This window comes from Rattus norvegicus, chromosome 16 (genome assembly GCF_021556685.1).
Source record: "Rattus norvegicus strain SHRSP/BbbUtx chromosome 16, alternate assembly SHRSP_T2T, whole genome shotgun sequence".
Taxonomy (NCBI): Eukaryota; Metazoa; Chordata; class Mammalia; order Rodentia; family Muridae; genus Rattus; species Rattus norvegicus.
In genome coordinates, this window is record NC_141549.1 from 3,164,089 (window position 1) to 3,188,368 (window position 24,280).

At 42.7% G+C, this 24,280-nt stretch overlaps 1 protein-coding gene across 23 annotated transcripts in view; it reads left to right on the forward strand.

Moving 5' to 3' along the window:
* The window catches only part of Erc2 (ELKS/RAB6-interacting/CAST family member 2), an 860,589-nt gene that overhangs the window by 267,442 nt on the left and 568,867 nt on the right, over positions 1-24,280 (forward strand). For 20 of the 23 annotated variants that reach the window (XR_015639292.1, XR_015639294.1, XR_015639293.1 and 17 more), the window contains 1 exon segment: positions 13,659-13,733. Coding sequence is in view for 17 of the 23 variants with exons in the window: in NM_170787.3 (NP_740768.1) it covers positions 13,659-13,733 (75 nt within the window). In the remaining 6 variants the exon portion in view is untranslated. 23 annotated transcript variants of the gene reach the window in all.

Here is a 24,280-nt window from a genome sequence, read left to right on the forward strand (position 1 = left end):
ACGCAGCTAAAGAGAGAAGTTTTCAGTTGGCAGAGGTATTCTGTGAGGGTGTAGCCACTCAGCTCTGAACCCTCCCAAGCTTCAGCTCCGTGACTCATCACTGACACAAAGGAGCTCCGTGAGAGTGAGAAACTAGATGGGCTGGTTTCCATGGTGCCTTCCGGTCCTGTGAACTCTTACACTGTAAGCTGCAGATGAGTGTTTGAATGACAGTCTCTAGCCAAAGAAGGACCATGTCCCTTCTGTATAAATGCTATTGTCGCCACCTCCTTCCCTATTTCCTCCTCTGGTCTAAAGCATGGAGTATGTCTCTAGTCAGGGACTTAGTCTGGGTAGGAACTGCCCCTATGCTCTGGGAACTGCTACCATCTGGACTGTGGGGGTGTGCGGGAACACGCTGCTGATTCCTTTGCCACCCCCTTCTGGCATCTTTAAAATGGGTCCTCTGGCTAGAGCTGGTAAGCAGCCAACCCCCTCCTCCCCCTCTCTCTCATACCTTTTCAAGTACTGGAGAGAAGAGGCCATGAGAGAAAGCTGGTAAACATGCAGACAGGTGGTGTGAAAGCGGGGACGCCTCGGGGATGAGTGGCCACCTGAGATCTGTGTCTTAGAATGTGCGTCGCTAAGTATGGTACCAAGATAGATGCTCTCAGACGGCATTTGTGGAGCCCTGGGATGCCAAGAGGTACACTAGGGGTTCTTGCAGTAGACTGTGTCAGGGTTCTGGTCCCTGGCCTCTACTTGCCACACTATTAATCCTAGCACCACCACCGTTCTATCTGCTTCTTTCCTCTGCACAGAGCTTGCTTTCCATAGTTCATTACATGTTGAGTGCTGGTCATCCCTCAAGCTTTGGTTTGAATGCTATCCTCTCTTGTAGACCTTTCCTGACTGCCACATTAAATTTATAGTAGGATGGTAACAAGAATAAATAAGGTACTTAACTGATAGTACATCCAGAAAGCAGATTGTACATGGATTAAATGGTTCCCAGTATCATCATTTTTTTTTCATTTTGTGGTTACAGTGAAATAGGGAATTTAGACAGAGGTGTGTGTGTGTGTGTGTGTGTGTGTGTCTGTCTGTCTGTCTGTCTGCCTGTCTATCTATCTATCTATCTATCTATCTATCTATCTATCTACCTACCTATGTATCGTCTATTTATATTGATGATCACTAGATAGACAGACGGACAGATAGACCGACAGATAGCCTGACCTGGAACTTACTGTGCAGCTCAGGCTGACCTCCAGTTTGTAATCTTGCTTTAGTGGCCCGATTTCTGGGATCACTGTGCCAGCTGGCCCACATACCTGGACTCTCTTGTCATTTGCATATCAGCATTCTCCTACACTTAGAACACTCACTGTGTCTTTGCATATTTGTAGCTTCAATCTGCTTTACTATTTGCTTTTTTCTTTACTAAGCAGGAAACCTCAGTGGTGGCAGGGTTGTGTGTGCCTTAATTCCCCCTTGTGCCTAGGACATGCCACATACATATTTATAGCAGCAGTCCATGGATTCGAGAGAGTATCTTAGTTACTTTTCATTTGCTGTAATAAACCACTAGAACCAAAGCAACTTTAAAAGAAGAGTGTTTAATTTGGGGGTCATGGTTCCAGAGAATTAGAGTCCATAATCATCTTGGCAGGGGACATGGTAATAGGCAGGTAGGTGTGGTGCTAGAACTTTTGAAACCTCAGTGCCTGCCCTCCAGTGACATACCGCCTCCAACAAGACCACACCTTCCAATCCTTCCCAAGCAGTTCCACCAACTTGAGACCAAACATTTAGGGGTAAGGTCCTCTGGGGATATTTTCATTCAAACCACTACAGAGGTGAGCAGATGGACTGAAGGAGAGGGAGGGGAGAGAACATGAATTCAGTTTTGTTTCATATTTCATTTTTGTTTGGAGGGAAAATAAAATAAACATATGAAGAGTTACACTGCTAAAATAAAACTTTTCCAGCCACTAAATAGAACAAAGAGAATGGAATTTACCCTAATCACTCCTCCCTGACTCAGATGAAACTGGGTTGTTACAACCTCTGAGTCATGAAATGCAACAGGTGATGATTTTGCCTGACTCAGGGCCCCTGGCAATACTTTTACTGGATAGATATGCTGTCTCCATGGCCCGTAGGAGATAAAGCCATGACTCAGATTTGCTACACTTGCTAGAGGAGTTCTTACTGCCTAGAAGCATCCAGCAGACTGTAGGCAGTAGCTGGCAGGAACAGAGGTGGTGGGCAGCCTGCAGCCCTTGCCTCAGGGTTGCATAGACTATGAAGTTTTTTTTTTTTCAGCTGTTCATTCTGTCAGCCTCAAAGCCAGTGCCTGTGCAGAACACTTGCTTAAGCGGTCTCTCTTTTCTGTGCACCTTTTCTTTCTTCTGTAGGGTTTTCCTTTAGTGCCCCCTATAAACAGGCCATGGTTTGGGCCCTACCTCTTAGCTATAGACCTAAGCCAGAAAAGTGGACATAGACCTAACACACAGAAGTATTGCTGAGAGCACCCGACTTTGCCGTGGATGGATGGAATAGGGGTCATCAGTAAGAAAGGATTCGAGTCAGAAGCTGCCATTATGGAGTTTGCTCTCATGTTTTTTAGTAAGGATGACAAAATCCAGTGTATGGAGGTTACAGAGGAATGCGTTTCAGTTCAATGTAAAAAACCAACCAGCAAGGGAATCCCAAGGTTGGTGAAAGATTCAGCTCCCTGTATTAATTTTATGTTACTGCCACAACATAAAACTGTACATCGAACAGTTTGTAAACTGTAAGAGTAGCTGTTCCAGGGTGGCTCAGATGCAGCTTCTCTTTTGAGCTTATGAGGACAAAATCAAAGCCTTGTGTGGGCTGTGTTCCTTTCAGTTGTCAGTAGGGTGCCAAGCTCGCTTAGCCCATTATCCCTCTGGTCCACGGTATGGCACTGAGAGTTGGCAATGGCGTAGAATCTTTCTAGAGTTTAAGATCTCCCTAACTTACCAACTGTGACAGTTCCTTTGGCTTCCAATCAGAATTCTCAAATTTTAAGGGTATATATAAACTCTTATTTTAATATCTACAGTGTAACTATAAAGTATCTTGGCCATATCATGTGCCACCTTCACAGATTTTAGAAGCCGGAGAGGGGTATCTCTGGGAAGTGGTATTATTCTATTTATTATAATCTCTATTCTGAGCCCAAAGATTGACTTCCTTCTTTAGTAAACAATAAAATTCAGCTCAATCCCAAGATCACCAAAGGTCATCATTCTCCACTACTAGCTTGAAGCATAATTTCATGTAATTCTTATCAGCTTAGAGTCCTACTACACATGCACTCTGTGTATGAAATAGGTTCTGGATGCCATCCACAGACACAGCCTCTGGGTATACAGTTCCTGTCCATCAGTGAGCCTGTCAAGTAAGCTGTCTGCTGTCAGCAGATGGGAGTGGGGCAGGAAGAAGAACACGGTAGCAGACATTCCAGTTAAATGAGAACGTTTGACGGTAAAACAGAGTCACCAGTCCCATGCAGTCCCATTTCTAGCCAGGAAACCTATTAAGTTCCAGGGCCTGGAGCAAATTACTTTTGGTCCCTCACTCTTCCCTGACCACCTACAGTACCCATGTGTCCCCTCTAAGTTCCAGCCAGGCCTAGTTTTATCTCTGAGCCCAGTGAGAACCTACGCAGAGGCTGAGAAGATTAGCTGACAGTGTCCTGTGGGAAATCAGGAAGGCAGCGATGACTCTTTAGAGAGAAAGATAACTGGGAAGTCCTCTTCCTGGGAGCAGGGGTCGGATGCTCCATTTTTGTCCCTTGAAGATTAGTACAAGCCAGTGCATACCAGATCTGAAGGACTATGTTTCTGTCCTGTAAAGGCAGGAGTGTTTCCAAGGGGTCTGTTTCTGCTTGGTAAGGGAGCTGTCTAGTGCAGGAGGGCAGCCAGTGGTCTCATTGTTTGCTTCTCCTTCGTTCCTATGGTCTGTAGTTAAGAACTAGTGGAATCTTAGAAAGGAACCAAGAAACAAACCAGAAACCTGATTAGCTATACTGTGTTTGCAGAGCGCAAGCAGCCTACAGGTAGCAATTGAAGCCAAGTGCTAATGCTGAAAAGTGTGAGTTTAAGTGTCAGACAGACCTTGCTCACACTTTCAAGTGTTACAAATTCTGATCTTGGGCATGTTATTTAATTCCCAGAGTGTGACTGTCTGTCGCTCCCGTGAGGATGGTAGCATGTCCTGTAGGGATGATGTGCCTTTCCCAGGGGCCTGGTGTAAGGTCAGCAGTGTCCGTTGTTAATTATTGAAACTAACATTTGTGGTGTGACTCTGTCTTCTAGCACAGCCCTTCTTTTGCCTTCAGACGGTGAGTTCCCTGGGTCTGGGCAGTGTTTCATTTGTTTATTATGCTTACTTTGTCTAATCTGAATTGCATCTCTATTCATTATTGAAACAAGGGTGACATTATTTCTTCTGTGATACTATTGACACAATTCAGTAACAGTGTGATGTGTCTGAACTCCGAAAATTTCAATTGCCACCCAGGGTTACAGCACAGAAAGAACCAAGAAAAATCTATAAGGAGAAAATTTTTAATGGGGCCTTGTAAAATGGACAAGTTCTGCATTAGAACAAATGATGGGAAATGCATGTATGCAGAGACAGAGGTGGCATGGTGTTATGCGTCTAATTAACCATTTTGTGTGTGTGTGTGTGTGTGTGTGTGTGTGTGTGTGTGTGTGAAAACAAAATTTACATTACCAGTCAGTTTAATCAGATTTATTATCTACATGGAAAGAATTTCACAGTCTGTAGAATTTTAAGTTTCCTGTTAACTTCTATAAACAAGAAATCCAGGAGAGAAGACATGTGTGCAGAGACCGACTGACTGCTTAGAGCTGAGGCGATGAGCGTGGCTGGGTGCTGCAGGTGCAGTGTCTAATCACAGCTTACCTCGAGCTAAGCCATTCCTTGCTTCTACCTGTGACAGAGCCATCACCCTGTGACTATAAATTAACGACCTCTTGGAAGACACTAACTTAGCAGATCCCTAATATCCAACATACCAAAAGCTAAAAACGTCATCGGTTAGCATCTGAGACCCATAGGAGAGCGTCCCCATCTTACTGGAACCACTTCTGATGTATTTACCAGTGCATTTAAAATCTGGCGTGAGTTATGACTTTGTTTTGCTGCTATAAAACTCCATGGAACTACTTCCATAGGGGAACATAGGACCTGGGCAACCAGGCTCCATGATTCCTGGTCCGAGGTCACTCAGATTTCTTCCTTTTCATCCCTTTGAAGCAAGAACTAGAACTAGTGTGTGTGTGTGTGTGTGTGTGTGTGTGTGTGTGTGTGTGTGTGTGTGTGAGATATGAGCTCCAATAAGAATGTGTATTATACTTGAATGTGAGCTATTGAAGGCAGCGGTTCTATGTCTGTCTTAAATGGCGGCATTGGCTCCTTAGTAAGCACTTGGTTAATTTCTCATTCAGGTCTGGCAGCAGTGGGCACATGGTCAGTAGCAGGCATCAGGGCATGGAACAAACGGGTACAGGAAGCACCCTGCCAGGCTCTAATTCCAATAGCCTTCCAGGAACACTAATAAAGGTTCAAGAGCAGCAATAGTAACAGTCTGTTCCATTTGTTCAATGCGTCCAGCATGGAATCCTCACCAAGTGTGTCACAAGTATCTTTTAGCCTCACCGCTTCAGGAGAGATAACTTGACACATGGGAAGAGACTGAAGGTCAGAAGAAATCCAGCAACTTGCCAAAGATCACGTTTCTAATTGTCTCTCAGATGGGGTTATCAGTTTCTTGCTTAATGATGTAAAGAATGTGGTCTATATAATTTCTGCCTTTTATAATGCGTTTGAAGTGTTCCTTGGTGGCTGGCTATGTTTTCAGTCCTAAAGATCCCGTGGGTGTCTTGTAAAGGAGACCTGCAGGATCCAAATCTCAGGGTAATTACGCAGCGATTCCCCTTGTTAATTTTTACTACTTAACTATTTTAGGTTATTTTAAAGTGCTTCACCTGTCAAAGATGGCCAAGATTGTTGTCCTAGAGTTTCTATTGCTGTGAAGATTTTCCATGTCTGTGGCCGCTCTTACAAAGGACAACATCTCATTGAGGCTGGCTTACAGGTTCAGAGGTTCAGTCCATTATCATCATGGCGGGAAGCATGGCAGCGTCCAGGCGGATGTGAATCTGGAGAAGGAGCTGAGACTTCTACATCTTGATCTGCAGGCAGCAGAAGCAACTGTGTGCCACATGTGGCCCAGCTTGAGTTTATGAGACCACAAAGCCCATTCCCACAGTGACACACTTCCTCCAGCAAGGCCACGCCTACTCCAGCAAGGCCACACCTCCTCCAGCAAAGCCACACTTCCCTCAGCAAGGCCACACCTACTCCAGCAAGGCCACACCTCCTCCAGCAAAGCCACACTTCCTCCAGCAAAGCCACACCTCCTCCAGCAAGGCCACACTTCCTTCAGCAAGGCCACACCTACTCCAGCAAGGCCACACCTCCTAATATTGCCACTCCTATGGGCCAAGCATTCAAACAATGCATCTATGGTGGCCATACCAATTCAAACAACCACAGTTTCAAACAACCACAGTTGGTTTTTTTTTTTTTTTTTTGCTTCTTTTTTTTCGGAGCTGGGGACCGAACCCAGGGCCTTGCGCTTCCTAGGCAAGCGCTCTACCACTGAGCTAAATCCCCAACCCCACCACAGTTGTTAATACAGCGGCATCTCAAAATATGAGGTAGATTAGTCTTAGGACCAAAGTCTGTGAATGCCCAAGTCTGTTTGTTATACTTACTTTTATTGTTTTATTATTATTGTTGTTGTTGTATAATGGTACAGAACACTTTTATATAACTCATACTCATCCTTCTGCATGTACAAAGGATCTCTAGATTACCAAGGTATAAATGCTATCATTGTTACACTATACTATTACTAGAATAATGGCAAGAAAAAAAAAAAACTCCTTGCCAGGTGCAGACGCAGTTTTCCTAATACTTGTTTTAAATCGTATTTTTATTTATTCATGGAAAATTTCATACCTATGTACAATGTGTCTTGATCATTTCCAGCCCTACCCCATTTCAAATTCTCCTAGGGCTCCTAATATACCCTCCTCCCTTCAATAACTAAGTGAGTTTAACTAGGGCTCCTCATGCGCACATGGGTTTGTGGCCATCTGCCGAGGCATGACAAACCTACTGATGATCTATCTGGACACATCTCCAAAGAAAATTCCTTGCCTTCCAACAGCTGTCCCCAACCGATAGCTCTTCAGCTTTGAGTAGTGCCTTGGATTCCCTAATAGTTTTGGTCCCCATGATTCAATTTAGAGATGAAAAACTCACAGAGAGAGAGGGTTGTCTTTATTGAAGCATAATTGTTCTTCCCTCACTTTTGTGTGCCTACTCATGCTTGTTTTGTAAGGCTTAACATTTAATATGAATATCAGAACTATTTGTTATTTAGCGGCATTTCTTTCTGTTTTCCAGTACCAAAGAAAGAGATGGGAAATGGAAGGGCAAATCAAAGGAGACACAGGGAGGTTACTACAGTGAGAGAAGGCAATCGGGATGCCACCTTCCAATGTCCTGTCAAAGCCAAGTGGCAAGCATGGGTTTTGATTAGCAGCCCAGGCTCTGGAGTCAGGCTGTCTGCAACAAATCCCTGCAGTTTATCAGTTTTTCTTGGGCAAGTTCCTCACTTCTCCGCTTCTGTTTCAAGTGAAAAACGACGATAATTATAGTACCTGCCTAAGGAGGTTATTTTGAGAATTAAACACATTAATATTCATCGAGGGCTCAGAAGATTGCTTAGCACGTAGTCATGCCTAAGTAAGTACTAGCTATTATCCTCACAGCACACTGCTTTCAGTTAAAAGCACCGTAAAACATCCAGGCTCTCAAATACAATATAATTTGTTCTGTTTCAGTGGTCAAATGGTGTTGAGCAGCTACTCTTGGCTGACACACCAGTATTCTCTGAGGATATAGTAGAAATAGAGAGTCCTTGGTTCACACTGCTTGATGGTAGTAACCAGATAAACCCAGTATTATAGGTAGTGTGAAATTGAAGCTATATCCAGTAATACGAAGCCATGAGGGTATGTGCAGGCGTGAACCTTAACTTCATCTTGAAGGTCTGCTAACAACCTTTCTGTGATAGGGTTGTAATGTACGAGTATATCACCCCAAAATATCCATGGCTTAAAATACCGATCATTAATTATCCCACAGGGTCTGTATGTCAGGAACTGAAGAGTTGCTTAGCTTGACAGTCATAACTGGAAGGCTACACATGAGGTTTCTCCTGGACAGCTGTTACCCTTTGAGAGCATGACTGGGACTGCATCACCTACCTTTGTGATAGCTCATTCATGTAGCTGCTGGCAGAGAGGCCCTGTTTCCTCTCATGGTCTTCTCCGTAGGATGGTTTAGTATCTTTATGGTGTGGAGTATGGCTTCCCATGCAGAACGTGATCCAAAAACGAGAGCAAGAAGGAAGCCATACAATCTTTTACAGCCAAGCCTCAGCAGTCATATACCCCATCCAGCATAGGTGCTGAGTCCAGTCCATGGTGGCGACAGGGAAGGGAATTTTTGAAGGGAATGCAGAGGAAGTGGAAGTACTTTAATCTATGGATGTGTTTTTCTGAGATTGCTAGGGTGAATATGAAAGAAATCTTAGATGGGAGATTAAAACACCGTATGTAAATGGCCAGATAGTGAACACTCTTAGCTCTTTGTGGTTGTCAGGTTTCTGTTAGTGCTACTAAGCAATGCCATTGCAAGATAGGAGCGACTGTAAGTAGTGCTCCAGTAAAATTTTATTTATCAAAAAATATGGTGAACTCTACTGGGCCTATGATCTACAAATTGATCAACATTGTAGATAAACGACAATAAGAGAAGGACTAATCCAAGAAAAAAACCCAGCCTGTTTAATAAAAAGATATAATTGTTATGCACTTCAGATACTTGGGACAGAATTGGGCTTTAGTCCCAACTACTGCTTAACTTTTTAAAATATTATTTGTAATGGAAAAAATAAAGAATAGAAAACACTTATGCAGATACATTCCCAAAGTCTATATGATTTCATAAAAATCAAGCTGCATATGCACACCTGGTATTTCAGTAACCTAAAAGGCAGTGTAGTTTGTGGGTAGCATTATACAGTCCATGTAATACGCCCGGAGAGATGCATGGCAAGGAGATGCCACCAGGGCACTTTCTGCCCAGGTAGAAATGAGGCGGCTTGCAGAACTTCATTAGGTACTATTATGCAGATGCTTGTCAGAAGGTTGTGGTTGTGGTAAAAATATATATGATATAAAACCCACAACTTCAGCCAGTTTTAGAGCAAGTGTCAGTAGTGTTGTTATCTGCGTGTTGTACAGTACAGCCCATCTTTTCTTTTCATTTTGCTAAATTAAACTCCGAATCTGCCTTCCCTACTTTCTGGAGTCTTTATTTCTGTGTTTGTCATTGGCCTATTGCATACCACAGGATGCCTTTAAGGTTCAATCTGTGTGGTAATAGGTATTATTTATTTTTTACTTTGTACATTTTGACATTTGTTTGTTTAATCCATGGATGGGCATGTGGATTGTTTCTACCTCTTGGCTATTGTGATACTATGTTATCGTGATACTATGTTACTGTGATACTATGTTATTGCCATACCATGTTATCGTGATACTATGTTATTGTGGCACTATGTTATCGTGATACTATTTTATCGTGATACTATGTTATTGTGATACTATGTTATCGTGATACTATGTTATTGTGATACTATGTTATTGTGTTACTATGTTGTTGCGATACTTGGTTATTGGGACACTAGGAACTTGACTGTACAAATATAAAGTTAAGATTTGATCAGGGCTGAGTTAAATAGTACTGAGTTACTAGGTAAATGACTAATCTTGTGTGAATGTCCCATACCATGAGTTGCCTTTGCTTAGATCTTCCAGCCTTATTTTTCTAATGGAAAAATCAGTGTCTCCTCAATGAATGTCAAATATTGGGCTTCAATGTTTAAGACTGATATAGGCTGGCGTTTAAAACTATATTGTTACTTTCTTAATAATTTCCAGAGTTGGTTTTGGTCTGTAGGGTTTTTCCCTCTATGATACTAGGGTCTGAATCCAGAGCCTCACCCACAGCCAGCACCTTGCATCTGAGCTATGGCCGCGGGCTCTAGAATAGCAGCCGTGAACTGTGGCTATAGATTCTTTTGCATCCTACTCTGCAATCAGAGGAGAGTCATTGCTGCCTCAAGTATAGCACGGCTAAGTGATGCTATGGGTTTAGATCCTCAAAGACAGTGCAGGTGCCTGCTGATTCTCTAGAACTCTTGCTCTCGGGGGCTTTTAACTCAGCATAAGAAGTCATATCACCTTGAGTCTGCCACATTTTCAGGATACCCAAGCCATACTGTGAGGTTATATGTCATTACTCAGAGAGTCAATTCCAGCCTTCAAATTGTTTTCCAGGAACATAGAGAGACCATCAGGGAAAGAAGCCATCTTGAGAATGTTTCCAACACTTCCTGTCCCAAGCCCCAGGCATCATTCCACAGAGAGAAATCATTTCTATCTCATACCTGTATATATTGCTGACTTACAAATTCATGAACATAATATGATAGCATGTAATAGCACTAAACTGTGTTGACTTGTTGATACCATAGACTTCTGGAACCATGGTAAGATAGAACCAGATAAAAATAGTAATTACCTTTGAGAAGGAAGTTAAGTTTTGAATGTTTTTTCCCCTTGTCTACTGACGAAAACATATGTGGTATCTGTGGTTACTGTCTTGCCAGGCTGATCTTGGAAGCTAGTGAAGTTAACACTGAGGCTCTTTCTCTTCTGTTCTCCATCTTTGTTTTGGACACAGGGCCTCTCTTTCAACACAGAGCTCACTGTTACAGCTGGGCTGACTGGCCAGGGGGCCCCTGGTATTCTCCTGGTATACACACACACACACACACACACACACACACACACACACACAGTGCTGGGGTCACAGATGTCTACTGTCACTCCCATTTTTTTTAATATGGATGCTGGGAAGCTGGAATTAGTTTGGTTCCCATGTTTTTGAAACAAGCACTTTTCCAGTCTGTGCTCGATATGGGCCAAGAGATGTCATGTCAGTGAGCCACTTGATTCTTCATGCCCAGAATTCTAGAATCTTGGTATATTTTCAGACTGACCTCCCAAAAAGGTTGGCAGTTGGATCTGCACTGCCATGCCCCCCCCCCCTTTCTTTTTCTTCTGTTTTTAAAACCTAGAATTCGTGTGACTAGAGACACGGGCCAGAGATTAGCATTTCTGAGTCAGCTACCTATTGAATTAGTACTGTTCTCGGGGTAGCAGGCACTGTTCTTCCATCCCCACCTCACCTCCACAAAGCGGCTTTTTCTTTGATTCAGAGGAGAGGTGTGAAGGGATGTATCCAGTTCTGTCTGTGGGGATGTAAGATAATGATGTCTTAGTCTCCATGGCATTCTCTTTGAGCATCGTGTCTAGAAGAATGGTCTCACGATGAGGGTGCATGTGAGAGGGACAGGGTCATGTGCAGAGATAGAGCGATTGACAGACAGGCCTACTCTTGTAGTGACCTCTTAGGAAAACATACCAAAACAAGGTCCCATGAGGAGTACTTGCTCCCGTCTGAACAGTGTTCCTAGCTGTCAGTGGCCCCCACTTGGCTGCACCATTTAAGGTTCTGCTACCTCTCACACTGCCACACTCAGAACCAATATTCTAACGCAACATTGGCGACCCAGTTAGACAGTGTCGCAGCCATAGCACTTCCCAGATTCCACTAAATGACACCAGTTAGGTAGCTTAAAGTGGGCCATGGTGGGTGCTGGTGCTTAAATATTTGCCAGAAGCACCTTGGATTCACTTTCTATCTAGGTCATCTTCCTCATTTGATAGTGCCGAGACATTTAAGAAACAAGCAGTACCACCTTCAGTAGAAGCTCAATGAAGGACAACTGTCTATAAGGTCCGTCCTTCAAAAGCACTTGCCGCCTCCTGGGAGCTGACCATTACCAGGTCCTTCGATCATATGCCTCTGGAAGGACTGAGGATATCTTTCTGTTTCTCTCATCAGCAGCTCTAGATCAGGGCTGTGTTACCAGGAGAAATGTGGCCACTGATGTGTGAGCATCTTTAATAATTAGGGGAAGGTTTTAAATACGAATTTGAGAAAGAGTATTGTGTAAGACTGGTGATCTATGCTGCTCAGACCATCGAGGGTGGGTTAGGAGTCTCAGGACTCCAAGCCTGGGTTGGTGGGTTGGTGGTGCTGGTCAGTACCCGGCCTGGTCTTGGGCACACAGTTGGGATTTCTTGGTCACTGGCATAAAAGATTACCAAAGGAGGATAGTGATTAAAGTTACCTGTTCATTACCTTGTCCTGGATAGGGCTATCATTTGCTAACAGTTTTTACATCAGTGTGTCCCATCTTTATGGAATAGTGGTGTCAGTAAACAGACATACTGACAAGTAGTTCATTTAAATGCCCTCATGGGAAAAGCTAGAAATCATACTGCTCCTCCACGTTTTCTTTTACAACATTAGCATTTATAGTCCAGAGGTTCGAAAGCCTAGAGGTAGTCCATATTGATTCTCGATTGGCTTTTCTGGGACCAGAAATAAGTCTTACTGGAGTCTTTATAAATGACCCGTATCAGCCGCCAGCACGTGTGAGTCCTGTATTTACCTTCCTGGTAACTATTGTCACAAAACAGTTGATATCCGTTAAGGGAGTCGAAGTATAACATGAATAAACCTTGGTTTTCTCTCCTAAGATGACTTTTTAGTCTTGGCAAATGGTTCTTTTGAAGAGAGGCGTGTGTGTGTGTGTGTGTGTGTGTGTGTGTGTGTGTGTGTGTCTTCAAACTTAAAATCATAACGGTGGTATTTGCTCTTTGGCTAAGAGACTCTCAGCCCTTCAGGAGTTTTGGGTTTGACCAGTTTTGTCTCTCTTTGGACAGACTTGATTTTGTTGCCAATTTTAATTTCTTGGCATCATGATCCGTAAGCATATCACCCACGGATATGATTTTTAAGTAAGAACCCAAAGTGTGAAGCCATAAGCGAGAGATTCGCAGGGACTCACCGGAGCACTCCAAAAGTGTCACAGTTGTGCCGAAATGGCTTTAAACCGCTCGGTGCAGACCTGCTTCTGTAGCCGGATGCCGTGCGAGCAGCAGATTTGCAGCCACGTTAGTCATTTTCTTCGCTCCGTCTCCTCGCTGTGTTTGTGCTGGGAGCACAGCGTAATATAATTTTGTAAATTATGATTCGGAGGCTGGGCACCAGCCCGTGTTGAACAGTGTTTGGACTCCGATCACTTTCTGGCTTTGTCACAGTTGACATTAATTATTGATGGAGGTTTCAGAAATAGCGCATGTGCCAGGAGCCTTTCACCGGAACACGGGCTGCAGGCAGGAGGGATGCTGAGGAGTGTGGGGGAAGAGGCACCTGTGGCTTGTTTATGTCCACATGCAGGGAGCCTGGACCTGGTGGGCTGTGTGGTAGCTGTGTAAAGGTCATGGTATAACAGAAGGATGAGCCGTCAGACTTACTTCTATCGTGTTCCTCCCCAGGAATTGCACCGAAGAAGCCAACTTCAGCCGGAGCCAGCCAAGACGAAGGCGCTCCAGACTGTCATCGAAATGAAGGTAGGAGCAAAGTACATTTGTCAGAACTAGCTGTGCCTGGGAGTTCGTTGTGACTGAATAGCGACTGACAAACTTCTACATGAATCCAGAGTTTGTCCCTAGACATCGTGCAGGGTGCTCTGCCTCCCGGTCTTTTTGCTTTTCTTAGTGAATTTCTTTTTATTGGCTCTTTAATTAAAGAGCTGTTCCAGGCAAATGAATAAAGGGCTCAAGTAGCCCTCGTTTAAAAGGAGCTGGGCTCCTTCCCACAGAGTGACTGATGCCTTTAAGGACTCTTTTGTTTGAGCATTGCAAATGTTTACTTCTAAATCGAGTAACCCTGCTCCCTTTCTTCCTCCAGTTATAATGAAAAGACATCTTTGAAAAACTAGGATTTGACGTGGTGATGCAGTGGGGACATTAAATCTGGGAACTCCACCGTCCTTAGTACTCACTTTCCAAAGAACTTTGGAGTTAAAGAACTTTCTTTTCACTCCAGTAGTTTCTCCTTAGCCAGTCTAGAAGTAAGAATAATTTATTAAATACTTGCACAGTATAGAAGTACTACTGAGAGACATAAAAACTATTTTAGGAATAATAATATATATAAAAAATCCTCCTCACTGAGTTTAGGGCAGGTGAGGGGTAATCAAATCCGTGGGGATGGACATACCTTGTCTATGATCAAGAAACAAAAGTAAACGTAACCTGTTTGGTTTGTAAAAGTCTAGATGCTTGGGCTCCTCTATTTCCAATTTTCTGTTTCTTTTTTGCTTTTTGACAGAAGGAAACAAATGGGAAAAATACTTAATTTAAAAATAAATAATTTTATTTAAATTATTCTATTAGGGAGAAAATATTTTCAACACGAGTAGATCTATAGTCTGAGGATCCACACTTGAGGTTGTACTCAGAGATTTCTAGACTGAGGCTTGACTACAGTGTGTCACAGTACATGACTCCAAATTGTCTCTTAAAATTTCTGAGCCCTAGAGAAAAACTTACATGAACTGTTGAATTCTTGACTTGAGATTTTCTTCTTAACTAGTCAGTGACAGTGTTTTTAGCAGAGGATTTTGTTTGGTGGCAACAGTCTAAAACAATTACTTTACACCTCTACATCTCCAGGTCACTTAACTGAATGTGGCACTCAGGACATACTTGAACAGGCTGGTTTGAAAAATATCATTTGAATAAACTACTAATAAGATTAGGTAGTAATAATTAATACTAGCTTAAGGGTTGTTAATTCATGTAACTTTATTGCGAAAGGAAACTTACTCTGAACTTAGAAGGCAATACTTTGATGCTGGGATTTCAACTTCTCTTCACATTGTAGCCAAACCTGAAACTAGATTGAAGGGTGGAAAAAACCCAACCCAACCCAAAGCATTTCTCTCTCTCTCTCTCTCTCTCTCTCTCTCTCTCTCTCTCTCACACACACACACACACACACACACACACACACACACACACACACACGAGAGAGAGAGAGAGAGAGAGAGAGAGAGAGAGAAAGAGAGAGAGAGAGAGAGAGAGAAAGAGAGAGAGAGAGAGAAGGGGAGACAGACAGATGGAAACAGAGTCAGATAGCCAGAGCCAGAGACCAACTGAAATGTGTGGCTTTTAATTTTATAAGTGTGGCTCAACCCCCCTCACCTTTACACTGACTGCCTCAGTTGTCAACACAAAAAGTAATAAGGAAGGGGATGTGTATAATTTATTTCTAAATTTCCATTCCTTTAAATAAAGAAAAAGGGAATTCTAGAAATCTCAAGAGTCCTCTCCAAGTATGGACAATGTTTTCTTGTTAAATATCACCATTCAAAGACAGAAATTCTTGGTGACTGTTTAAAGTAGAAATTCTGTTTTATTCTATTTACTTTGTAGCTTCATATCTTATTATAAGACAAAAAAGTAAATAAAGAGCTTTCATTTAGTCTAGCTAAGTGGGAAACTGTAGAACACAAAAGGAAGCTGAAGAAAAGCATATTCTCTGTAAACTGAGTCTAAAAGTTTTCAGTGGATATCCGTGATGCTGATTGTACGTATAGAATCATATTTTTAGGGTAAATAAAGATCAATGTATGTCCCAGGAAACAGAGCCCACATTTCTGCTGTCCTTTTGCCCCCCACCCCCAGCTCACAGAAGCACCTTATATTTTATCCATAGAGAAATTTGGTTCAATTAGCATCTAGACTCCACATACCTAAACTGAGTCAGAGAGGCTCTTGGTGCAGGGTTGTCTCCTACATCATGTGTGTATTTGTGACAGAGGCTCTGATCTTATCTAATTTTGTACGTTAAAAATTAGAGGGAGTGTTAGTAACCCCGATAGGACAAGCCTTAGAGGGGACTACTGAACAGAACTTAAACTCAGAGCTTGGAATTTGAGATTGTTTTTTTTCTTTTAATCTTGGTTTTGGCTGAACATAGTCATTGTTAACTAGTGATTTGCCAAATCTAAAGTTAAAGAAAGGAATAGTTTGTTTCTTCTCGAGGCAGTGTCTTGTTTCATGTATCTCTCACACTGGCCTCAAATTTACTATGTAACCCAGGATAACCAGGAACTCCTGATCCCCTGTGTCTCCTTCCCAAATGCCAGGATTACAAGAGTCTTAATGCCCCATTCAGAAATCCAGAAAAGTCTCTCTAAGAGCCCCTAGTTTCAGGAAGATGGCATGAGTTAGAACTGACACCCTGTGCTTGTCCCTTGTTCCTTAGGGAAACTGAGGGTCAAGTTCTGAAGCCCATTTGTTTCCACAAACATTTACGTCAACTCTGCAAAAAGGGGCTTGCTGTGAGGGTCTGCAGAATCCTGCTTCTCTCGAGCTTTCTTTGGGCTCCAGCCCACTGCTCTCTGGGAGCTGCGTGCCCTACACACTTGCTGATTTGTGTGGAGTCTCTGCAGGGTGAGTCCTGGAGAAGGGATCCACAAGTATCACAGTAGGGGATGGTCCTCTCCAGACCCACCTCCCAGCACCCAGTTGAGCCTGGACTAAAGTCTCCTGAGTGAAAAGACGAGAAGAGAAGGACGTCACTGATGATTCATCTTCTTGCAGGAATCTCCACGGTTTAAATTTGGCCCCGATTTGGTCTGGCAGGTACGTCCCGCATCTGTATGTGGGAAACTGTGTGCACTTCTCTGAGAAATTCCTTTCTCATGGAGTTCCTTTTTGGATTCTATGGCCAAAGATTCTTTCCTCTGCTCCTCTGTTGGCAAACTGCCTACAAGGACAGCTCAAAAGCCAAGCTTTCATTTTTTCTCTATTTAATGCCAATGTCTTTGAAAGAATATATTCTTAACCTGTTTTTAGTATAAATCTGACATGACGTGAGCATGCTGCCCAAAGCTCTCACTTTCTTGAGTTCATTGATAAACTTTATCCTATTTTAAAGTAAGGAGAAAATGAATCCTGTGGATGGCAGTGCTTGTCAGCTCTATGCAAAATGTTTTTCCTTAGAACTTTTAAGCCAATGGGAATCTAATATAGAACTGCTAAAATCAAAAGGAAATTTACTGGCATATTTAACTGAAAAACAAAGCAAAACTATAAAACCAATAGAACAGTAAAAACCAAACCAAAACAGAGACCATTCCAGGCACTGCTCGATCCAGGGGCTCAAGAAGTACCAGCACATGCCTTTTTGTCTCATTCTGGTTTTTGCCTTGTCCTTTTTTGTGAGAGCTGTTTTCAGGCAGCATCTCCTTGCCTGAGGAAAATGGCTACAACAGTTCCAAAATTCACAGAAGCAAGGGAAGGGAGATGATTAGGTCTTCACTTGTTTGTTTTGCTTTTAATTCAGAAAGTAAACCAATGTTGGAGAAATGATGACTCCTGAGATGGGCTATAAAACCTCATGCCGACTTAACAGCTCAGACTGACAAAGGCCCGGGGTTCCCTCACTCACTTAACACAGTAAATCGGACGATGCACACGGACAGTTTTCTGGGATGGGAAGATGTCTTGGCTAATAATGGACTTACCATATAGGTGTTCTCACTAAGCACAGGAACCCGAGTTCAGATTCTCAGCCCAGCACCAACACATAAATCTAGGCATGGTGCTGCAAGCCTAAAATCCCAGCACTAGACATGTGGAAGTCGGTGGCTCTCCAGGCCCGCTAGTCAGTCAGTCCTCCTAGGTAGTTGGTGAGCTACAGAGTCAGTGAGGAAACTGTCTGAAAACATGAACTTAGTAAGAGAGGCCAGCCCCTGCCCCGAGTCACAGCTGAACATAGGTACATCCTTCTGTGAGCCAGGAAGGCGTTGCCACATTGTAATGAGTCGAGAACGATGCTGATATGGGTGTCTGGCCTCTGGGTATATATACCTTGCATGAGCATACCCACAGAGGTGTTCACAGGCACCCCCAAACCCCAATATGGATGTCCACACATATACACGAAAGAAGGAAAGAAAATCAACTTTTTGCTAGTACAGCAGCAATTATCCTTCCTTCACCAGACTTTACCACATGAAATCACACTTGATCTTATGACCTTGTCAACTACAGAAGATCAAAAAGCCAGCGGCATGATGTCTCCATGATAAGAGAATTTCTGTTGGAGCATGGACCTTCAGTTTTGTAGCCATGTGGCCAGCAGAGGCAGGTGTCCCATGGGCCATTCCTCCTGAGTGTGATTTATACCCGAAGGCTGTTTTAACCGGTTGAAACGAAGCAAGAGGCAGCACTAGAATAAACTTCGTCAAGATGATACTCCAGTGCCCCCCTGCCTCACAGACGGATAGGCCTCCGTTCAGCCGTGATTCAGGGCAGATTCTGGCTTCTCTTACTAAAATGGAACATTGTACCTTGTTCTCATGCCCAGCTCTTTTTTGTGATGCTGTCCTGAAGGTGGATTCAGGTTCCCCTAAGAGGAATCTTAACACTTGATCAAATTCATTTGGGTCTATGGTATATGGGGAACCTTTGAGTCTAAACCTAGTTCGATCATAGCCCAATAACCCTCATGAACTGAGTCAGGGTTTTTTGTTTGTTTGTGTGTTTTGTTTTGTGTGTTTTTTGACTCCAGGTGCTATACAGTTTGTTTTAGTTATCTTTGGGACAGTTTAAGATCTTAAGTAAAGGAATGTCTTCTCTCAGGATGCTGCATTCACAGGAAGGTTCCGCCATATGCAGGTTGCTAGGTTGTACACGACTCTCCATGGTTGTGGCTTTGTGGTAGAGGACTTGTGTGACGTCCTTGCTTTGATCCCCAGCGTTGTGTGCAAGTGAAGTAAATGTACAGCAAACAAACATGTCCCTGCCCTTTTGATGGGTAATGAACAAGAGTGGTGACACAGTGACATTACTAAGCAGAGCGTTCCCTATGCCAACAGCAAACTTTCCTCCCAGGCATGTAGAGAAGTTAGTCGGTCTCTGTAAGCCTGTGATCCCATTCCAGATGATATGGCCATGGTTTAGAGGAAAGAAGCAACCGGCTCATGAGCCCACAGCGAGCAGGGTGGGCAGCTGGGATTGGGATAAGTGCTTCCCCAAGCCACACCGGCGTTCACCAGCACCAGTTCTGAGCTCTCTACAGGTTTATTAGCTCACGGGTCAAGTGGCTTTTCTCTCAGCACTTATTTGGGAAAGTGTGCAGAGACTTGCTTCTAAGAAGAGCAGAGCCAGCTCTGGGTGTTGGAGAAGCCCATGGCGTGTTTGCAAAGGTTCAGTGCTATACTGGGTGGTGTGAGGCAGGGGTGATTTCACCCCACACGTGTATTTTCTGGCCTTCGGGTATGTCTCCCGTAGTCAGCATGGCTCCTGACTCCCACTCTGAGTTCGGAGTCTTATTTATTGTGAAGTTTTTTTGTTTGTTTGTTTTGTGTTCTAGCAGTGGGGAGTGGTGGGTTCAGGCTTGCAAAGCTCTGTTTTCGTTTTCAACAAAATAAATCTTTAAACGTATTTTTCTAATTAATTTTTTTGAATTTTATGCATTTTGATCGTGTGTTCTCTCTCCACTGCTCCCCCTAGTTCCTCCCAGATTCCCTCACCTCCCCACCACAGTGAACGTCATGTCTTTTATGTTTTTCATTAGCCCAGTCCATTTTGTGTTACCCATCTCTTCCTTGATGCATACGCATCCACCGATGTGTTGTTGACCTAATGGGCCACACCCTTAAAGAAAACCAATCTCCCCTCCCTCAGACACCATCACTCTCTAGGATTCCTCAGTTAGGGTGGAGGCTTGTTTTGGGGCCTTGTGCAAGCAACCACCTCTGCTGTCAGTTCATGAGTGTAGCAGCTCTGGTATCCTGAAGACCACTTTGCTCGGGCTCCCCTGACCTCTAACTCTTAAAATCATTCTGGCCCTAATGGATGGTCTCTGAGCCTTTTGTGCTGGTCTAGGTTTCTCATATATGGGTCAACACTCTGTCAAGCCGTATTCTGTGCACTTTGGCCAGTGCTGGGTTTTGTGTTAATCACTGTCTACTGTACAGAGAAACTCCTCTGATAAGGGCTGAGAGCTGCACTGATCTACAGGAAGAAAGATACAAGCAGAGGACAGTTTGAATTATGTCCATTTAGCAGAATAATAATAGTTGGGTCACCCCTGGTGCCTATGAGCCCCCAGTATGGGTTCTTGGTTAGGTTTGCGGTGCCTGGTATGTGTTTCTTCTTGTGGAGTGGGTCTTAAATACAATCAGAAAAGCCTTTGAAAACATGCACCTTCATTTATGATGCTAGAATTATCCTGTAGCTTAGTTTTCCCCCCATGAGAAATTTCTTCATCTCCTCTTGCAGCTTGAACCTTTTTCTGTCCCATTTAACTATTTTTCTTAAATAAGGGGGAAATTGTGGGTTGTAAGTGACATCCAAAAAAAAGCAAAAGGCAAAATGTCCAGTTAAACATAGCTATGAGAGATACTTAATTGTCTTTAGAATGAGTAAGGTTTAAAAAAAAAACAGCATTTTTTTCCTCTCTTGCTGGAACTCTTCCTATGATATACTTGAGTCTAATTGTCTGACCGTGGTGAGAGGTGAGGATTACTGCTGTTAAGTTTGTTAGTTGTGAAAATGTCACTCCTAAATTTGAATCACACACACCTGTGTTTATTGAGCAGTTATGTTGTGCACAGAACCATATGGTGGATCAGAACCAAACCATCCAAAACAAGCCACACCCTGAACTGTAAGTCACTCAGGTGTGGACACCCAGGTTACAAAATTGGGTAAGAAAGGCAGAAGTGGGAACCCAGATGATATCAAATGAGGTGGGGGTGGGGAGGGAATGCTTCTTGGGAAAGTGGCATTTAGAGGTCAGCTTTGGAGAACTGGCACAGTTGTGAAAAACGGATGGGTTGGGTTATGGGTTGTAAGCAGAGAAGACTGTGAGAGTGAAGATGAGAAGGCTGACACAAGCTTGAGAGGAGACTTTTTAAGCCTAGAAACAAAGAAAGAGAAACCAAAAGGAAGTAGAAGGAAAGAAAAATAAAAACAAGAGTCAACATTAGTGAACCAAGATGTCAGCCTTTTTTAGCTAGGAGCACCACAGCCAAGTACCAACTGTCAGAAGAGATTCACGAGAATGACAGATCCTGTTTAGAAGCCTCGGCAACACGAGAGAGGGCTCAAATAACCAAAGCAGGAGGAATGGGGACATCACTCCAAACCTTAAAACGTAAACAGGGGGATATTTAATGAATGATTCATGATAACAAAATTGAAAAATTTAGGTCAATGACTAAATTCTGTTAAAAATACAACCTGCCAAAACTGTGTGAGTAGAAATAGAATACCCAAGAGTCCTAGAGGCTACAGACAGTCGTGATGTCATTTAAAAACTCACTACCAAGCCAATGAAACCTCTCAGAACCCAAATGCAAGAGAACTGTACCAAATGTTTGTGGAAGGAGTTAGATGGATCATAGGAAAAGTATTTCTAAATGGAATGGAAGGGTGAACTGCCTGTCCTGTATGTGTTCTACTTAAGCTCCACGTTTCTGTCTGGCCCAACCAAAGCACTGGAAGTAATGATCTGAATAAACCCCAGTGGGAAATATCTAAGTTAAATGAGTGCAATGAGGGATGGCAAGAGAAATGGCAAAACTGAACTAAGATCTGGATACCAGTGCTATTCTCCATAGCAAAGTATAAAGAAAGCTTGTAGATGTCTTGAGTAGACACAGAGAAAGCACCTTCGAAACACCTTCAAAAACACCTTGAGATTACACGTGAGGGGTTGCCTTAATCCAGGAGCTACAAGAAAGCTGTAGCAGGTGCATTTCACACCAACAGTTGATCACTTTCACCACAGTACCGGAGGCAGGTAGGAGTGTCAATTGCTTGGAAGTCCAACATTACAAGTCTAAGAATTAGAAATAAATTAATAAAGGCATATTTTTTGTAATTTAGAGACAATGATTGCAAGTACAGGAAATTTCACATGTGTGTGTGTGTGTGTGTGTGTGTGTGTGTTTATATTAAAATGTTAAGATTTAGCCAAACGTCTGGTTCATATTTAAAAGTCAATCTTCTATTAACAGTTATGAAATGAAATTTGTACAAGAATGACAGTTATGATGACATTAGCAAACCCAGATCATCTACAACTCTTAACAATGATGTGCAAGACCTAGTTGATTCATTCTATGGAAGGCTGTACAGCAAGAAGTAGCTATTGCTCTATGTGACAACACAATTAACATCCACAAAACAATTTGAAAGAATCCAGATCCAAAAGAGCATGAACAACATGATGTTCTTTGTGTCAGTCAAAACTAATTAATGGTGTGAAATACCCAGATGGCGGCTAATTTAGTGTAGGCGACCGAGAGTCAGGGAAAAATACCTTGGCACTGGTGCTCGTGCCTGGATGTGTGAGCTGGTTGGCATATGCTGAGTCAGCACTTACTTGGTGATAATTTACCATAAGTGCGAAAAATAGCATGAGTTGGGTTACTTCCAATATATGTTACCTTTATATAAAATGCTCACTTAAAAGGAGAGAAAGCTCAACTATGGAAAACAGAGAACACAATTAAAAATTAGACAAAGGACTTAAACAGACCTCCAGAAAAGTAATCAGGTAGCCAACATGGACATCAAAGGAACCTAGGCATCATTAGTCATCAGAGAAATGTAAATAAAATTATATTTAGATTAGCTCCTTCCCCCCCCATAGGATGACTAAAACAAAAACCAAATAAGGAACACTGAAAAAGATGTAGAAAATTTGGAAAGGTCAGGTGCATGTAGAGGGGTGGGGTGCATTTCGAAAGCTGCTGGGCACAACCTCAAAACCCTAAACATGACCCAGAAATCCTACATCTAGGCACACAGGGCAAAATTGAAGACAAGTGTCACTGCCATTCCTCATATTTGCAAAAGTAAAACCACTAATGTGTCCATCATGAAGAAATCCAGTTGGAGGTACCCACACAGTCACATGTTACTCAGCAAAAAGAAATAACGAATGACTGATGCATGCAGCAACCCAGAGGACCGTGAAGATATTCCTGTAAATAAAGGAAGCCGAGTCACGAAAGACCCTCTGTTACCTGATTCTAATCATGTGAAGTGCCCAGTGTGGACAGACTAGGGACAGAAGATGAGCAAATGCCAATAGCTATGGGGAAAAGAGCCAGATGAGCCCCTGCTAGTGGGCACAGAGCTCTAGGACATGAAATGGTGTAGAGTTAGTGAGTAACAATGCTTACCCGACCACCGAATCAAATGGGTGAATTTTAGGGTCTGTGTATCACAGCTCATCCTCCAGTTATTAGGTTTAGAGATGAATATTCCAAAGGAGTGATCAGTCTGATAAGTATTAATGTTTGCTTTATTTAAGTAACTTTATAATGTAAGGGGTAGAGATGTATTAATGCTCTCTTGGAGAAGGTGTCCCAGTAGGATTCCCAAACAGACTTTGAAGTAGACTCAAATAGTATTTCTACCTCAGTCTCATGGCTCACCAGGATGCCACAGCTATAACACGGAAAGAGGTTATGGCATATAAAATAGGTACCACCACTGTCCCCCCCCCCCCCCAAATGGTCATGCTTCCAAATGTGTTTCATTGATCAGGATGAAGTATAATTCTTATTTAGGACAACAACATAACAACATGTGTGATGATAACAGACACCTGTAAATTCCTCAGATCCTAAAGTAAAACAAAACAACACACATTTCCCAAAAAGTACCTGTTATCAACAACAGACCATCACAAATCCTTAAGATATTACTCTTGTTTTCCTTGACTTGACTGTGAAGATTCCAGAGGAAAGATCCTGGTATTTAATTGATACTCAAGGAACCTTACTCTCTTAACCCCTTCCTTCTCTTTTAATCTGAAAATTGAATTTTGCCTGTAAATAAAAAAAATGCAACATTTGAGTAAAGACCTCCAGAGAAACAGAGTTAAATAAGCTTTCTTTAGGCAGAGACACAGTCATGCTTTGCATGTTGAAAAGGCTTTCAAATGTCTTTGAAAGGACAAACCAGTGGAGAAAAAATAAGGGAATATCACCAGAGCATAATGGCTTATAATAAATGGCCGGTGACATCCATCCCTTGCTTCCAAACATCTGGCAAATGAAAAGATTGGAGTTAAGTGT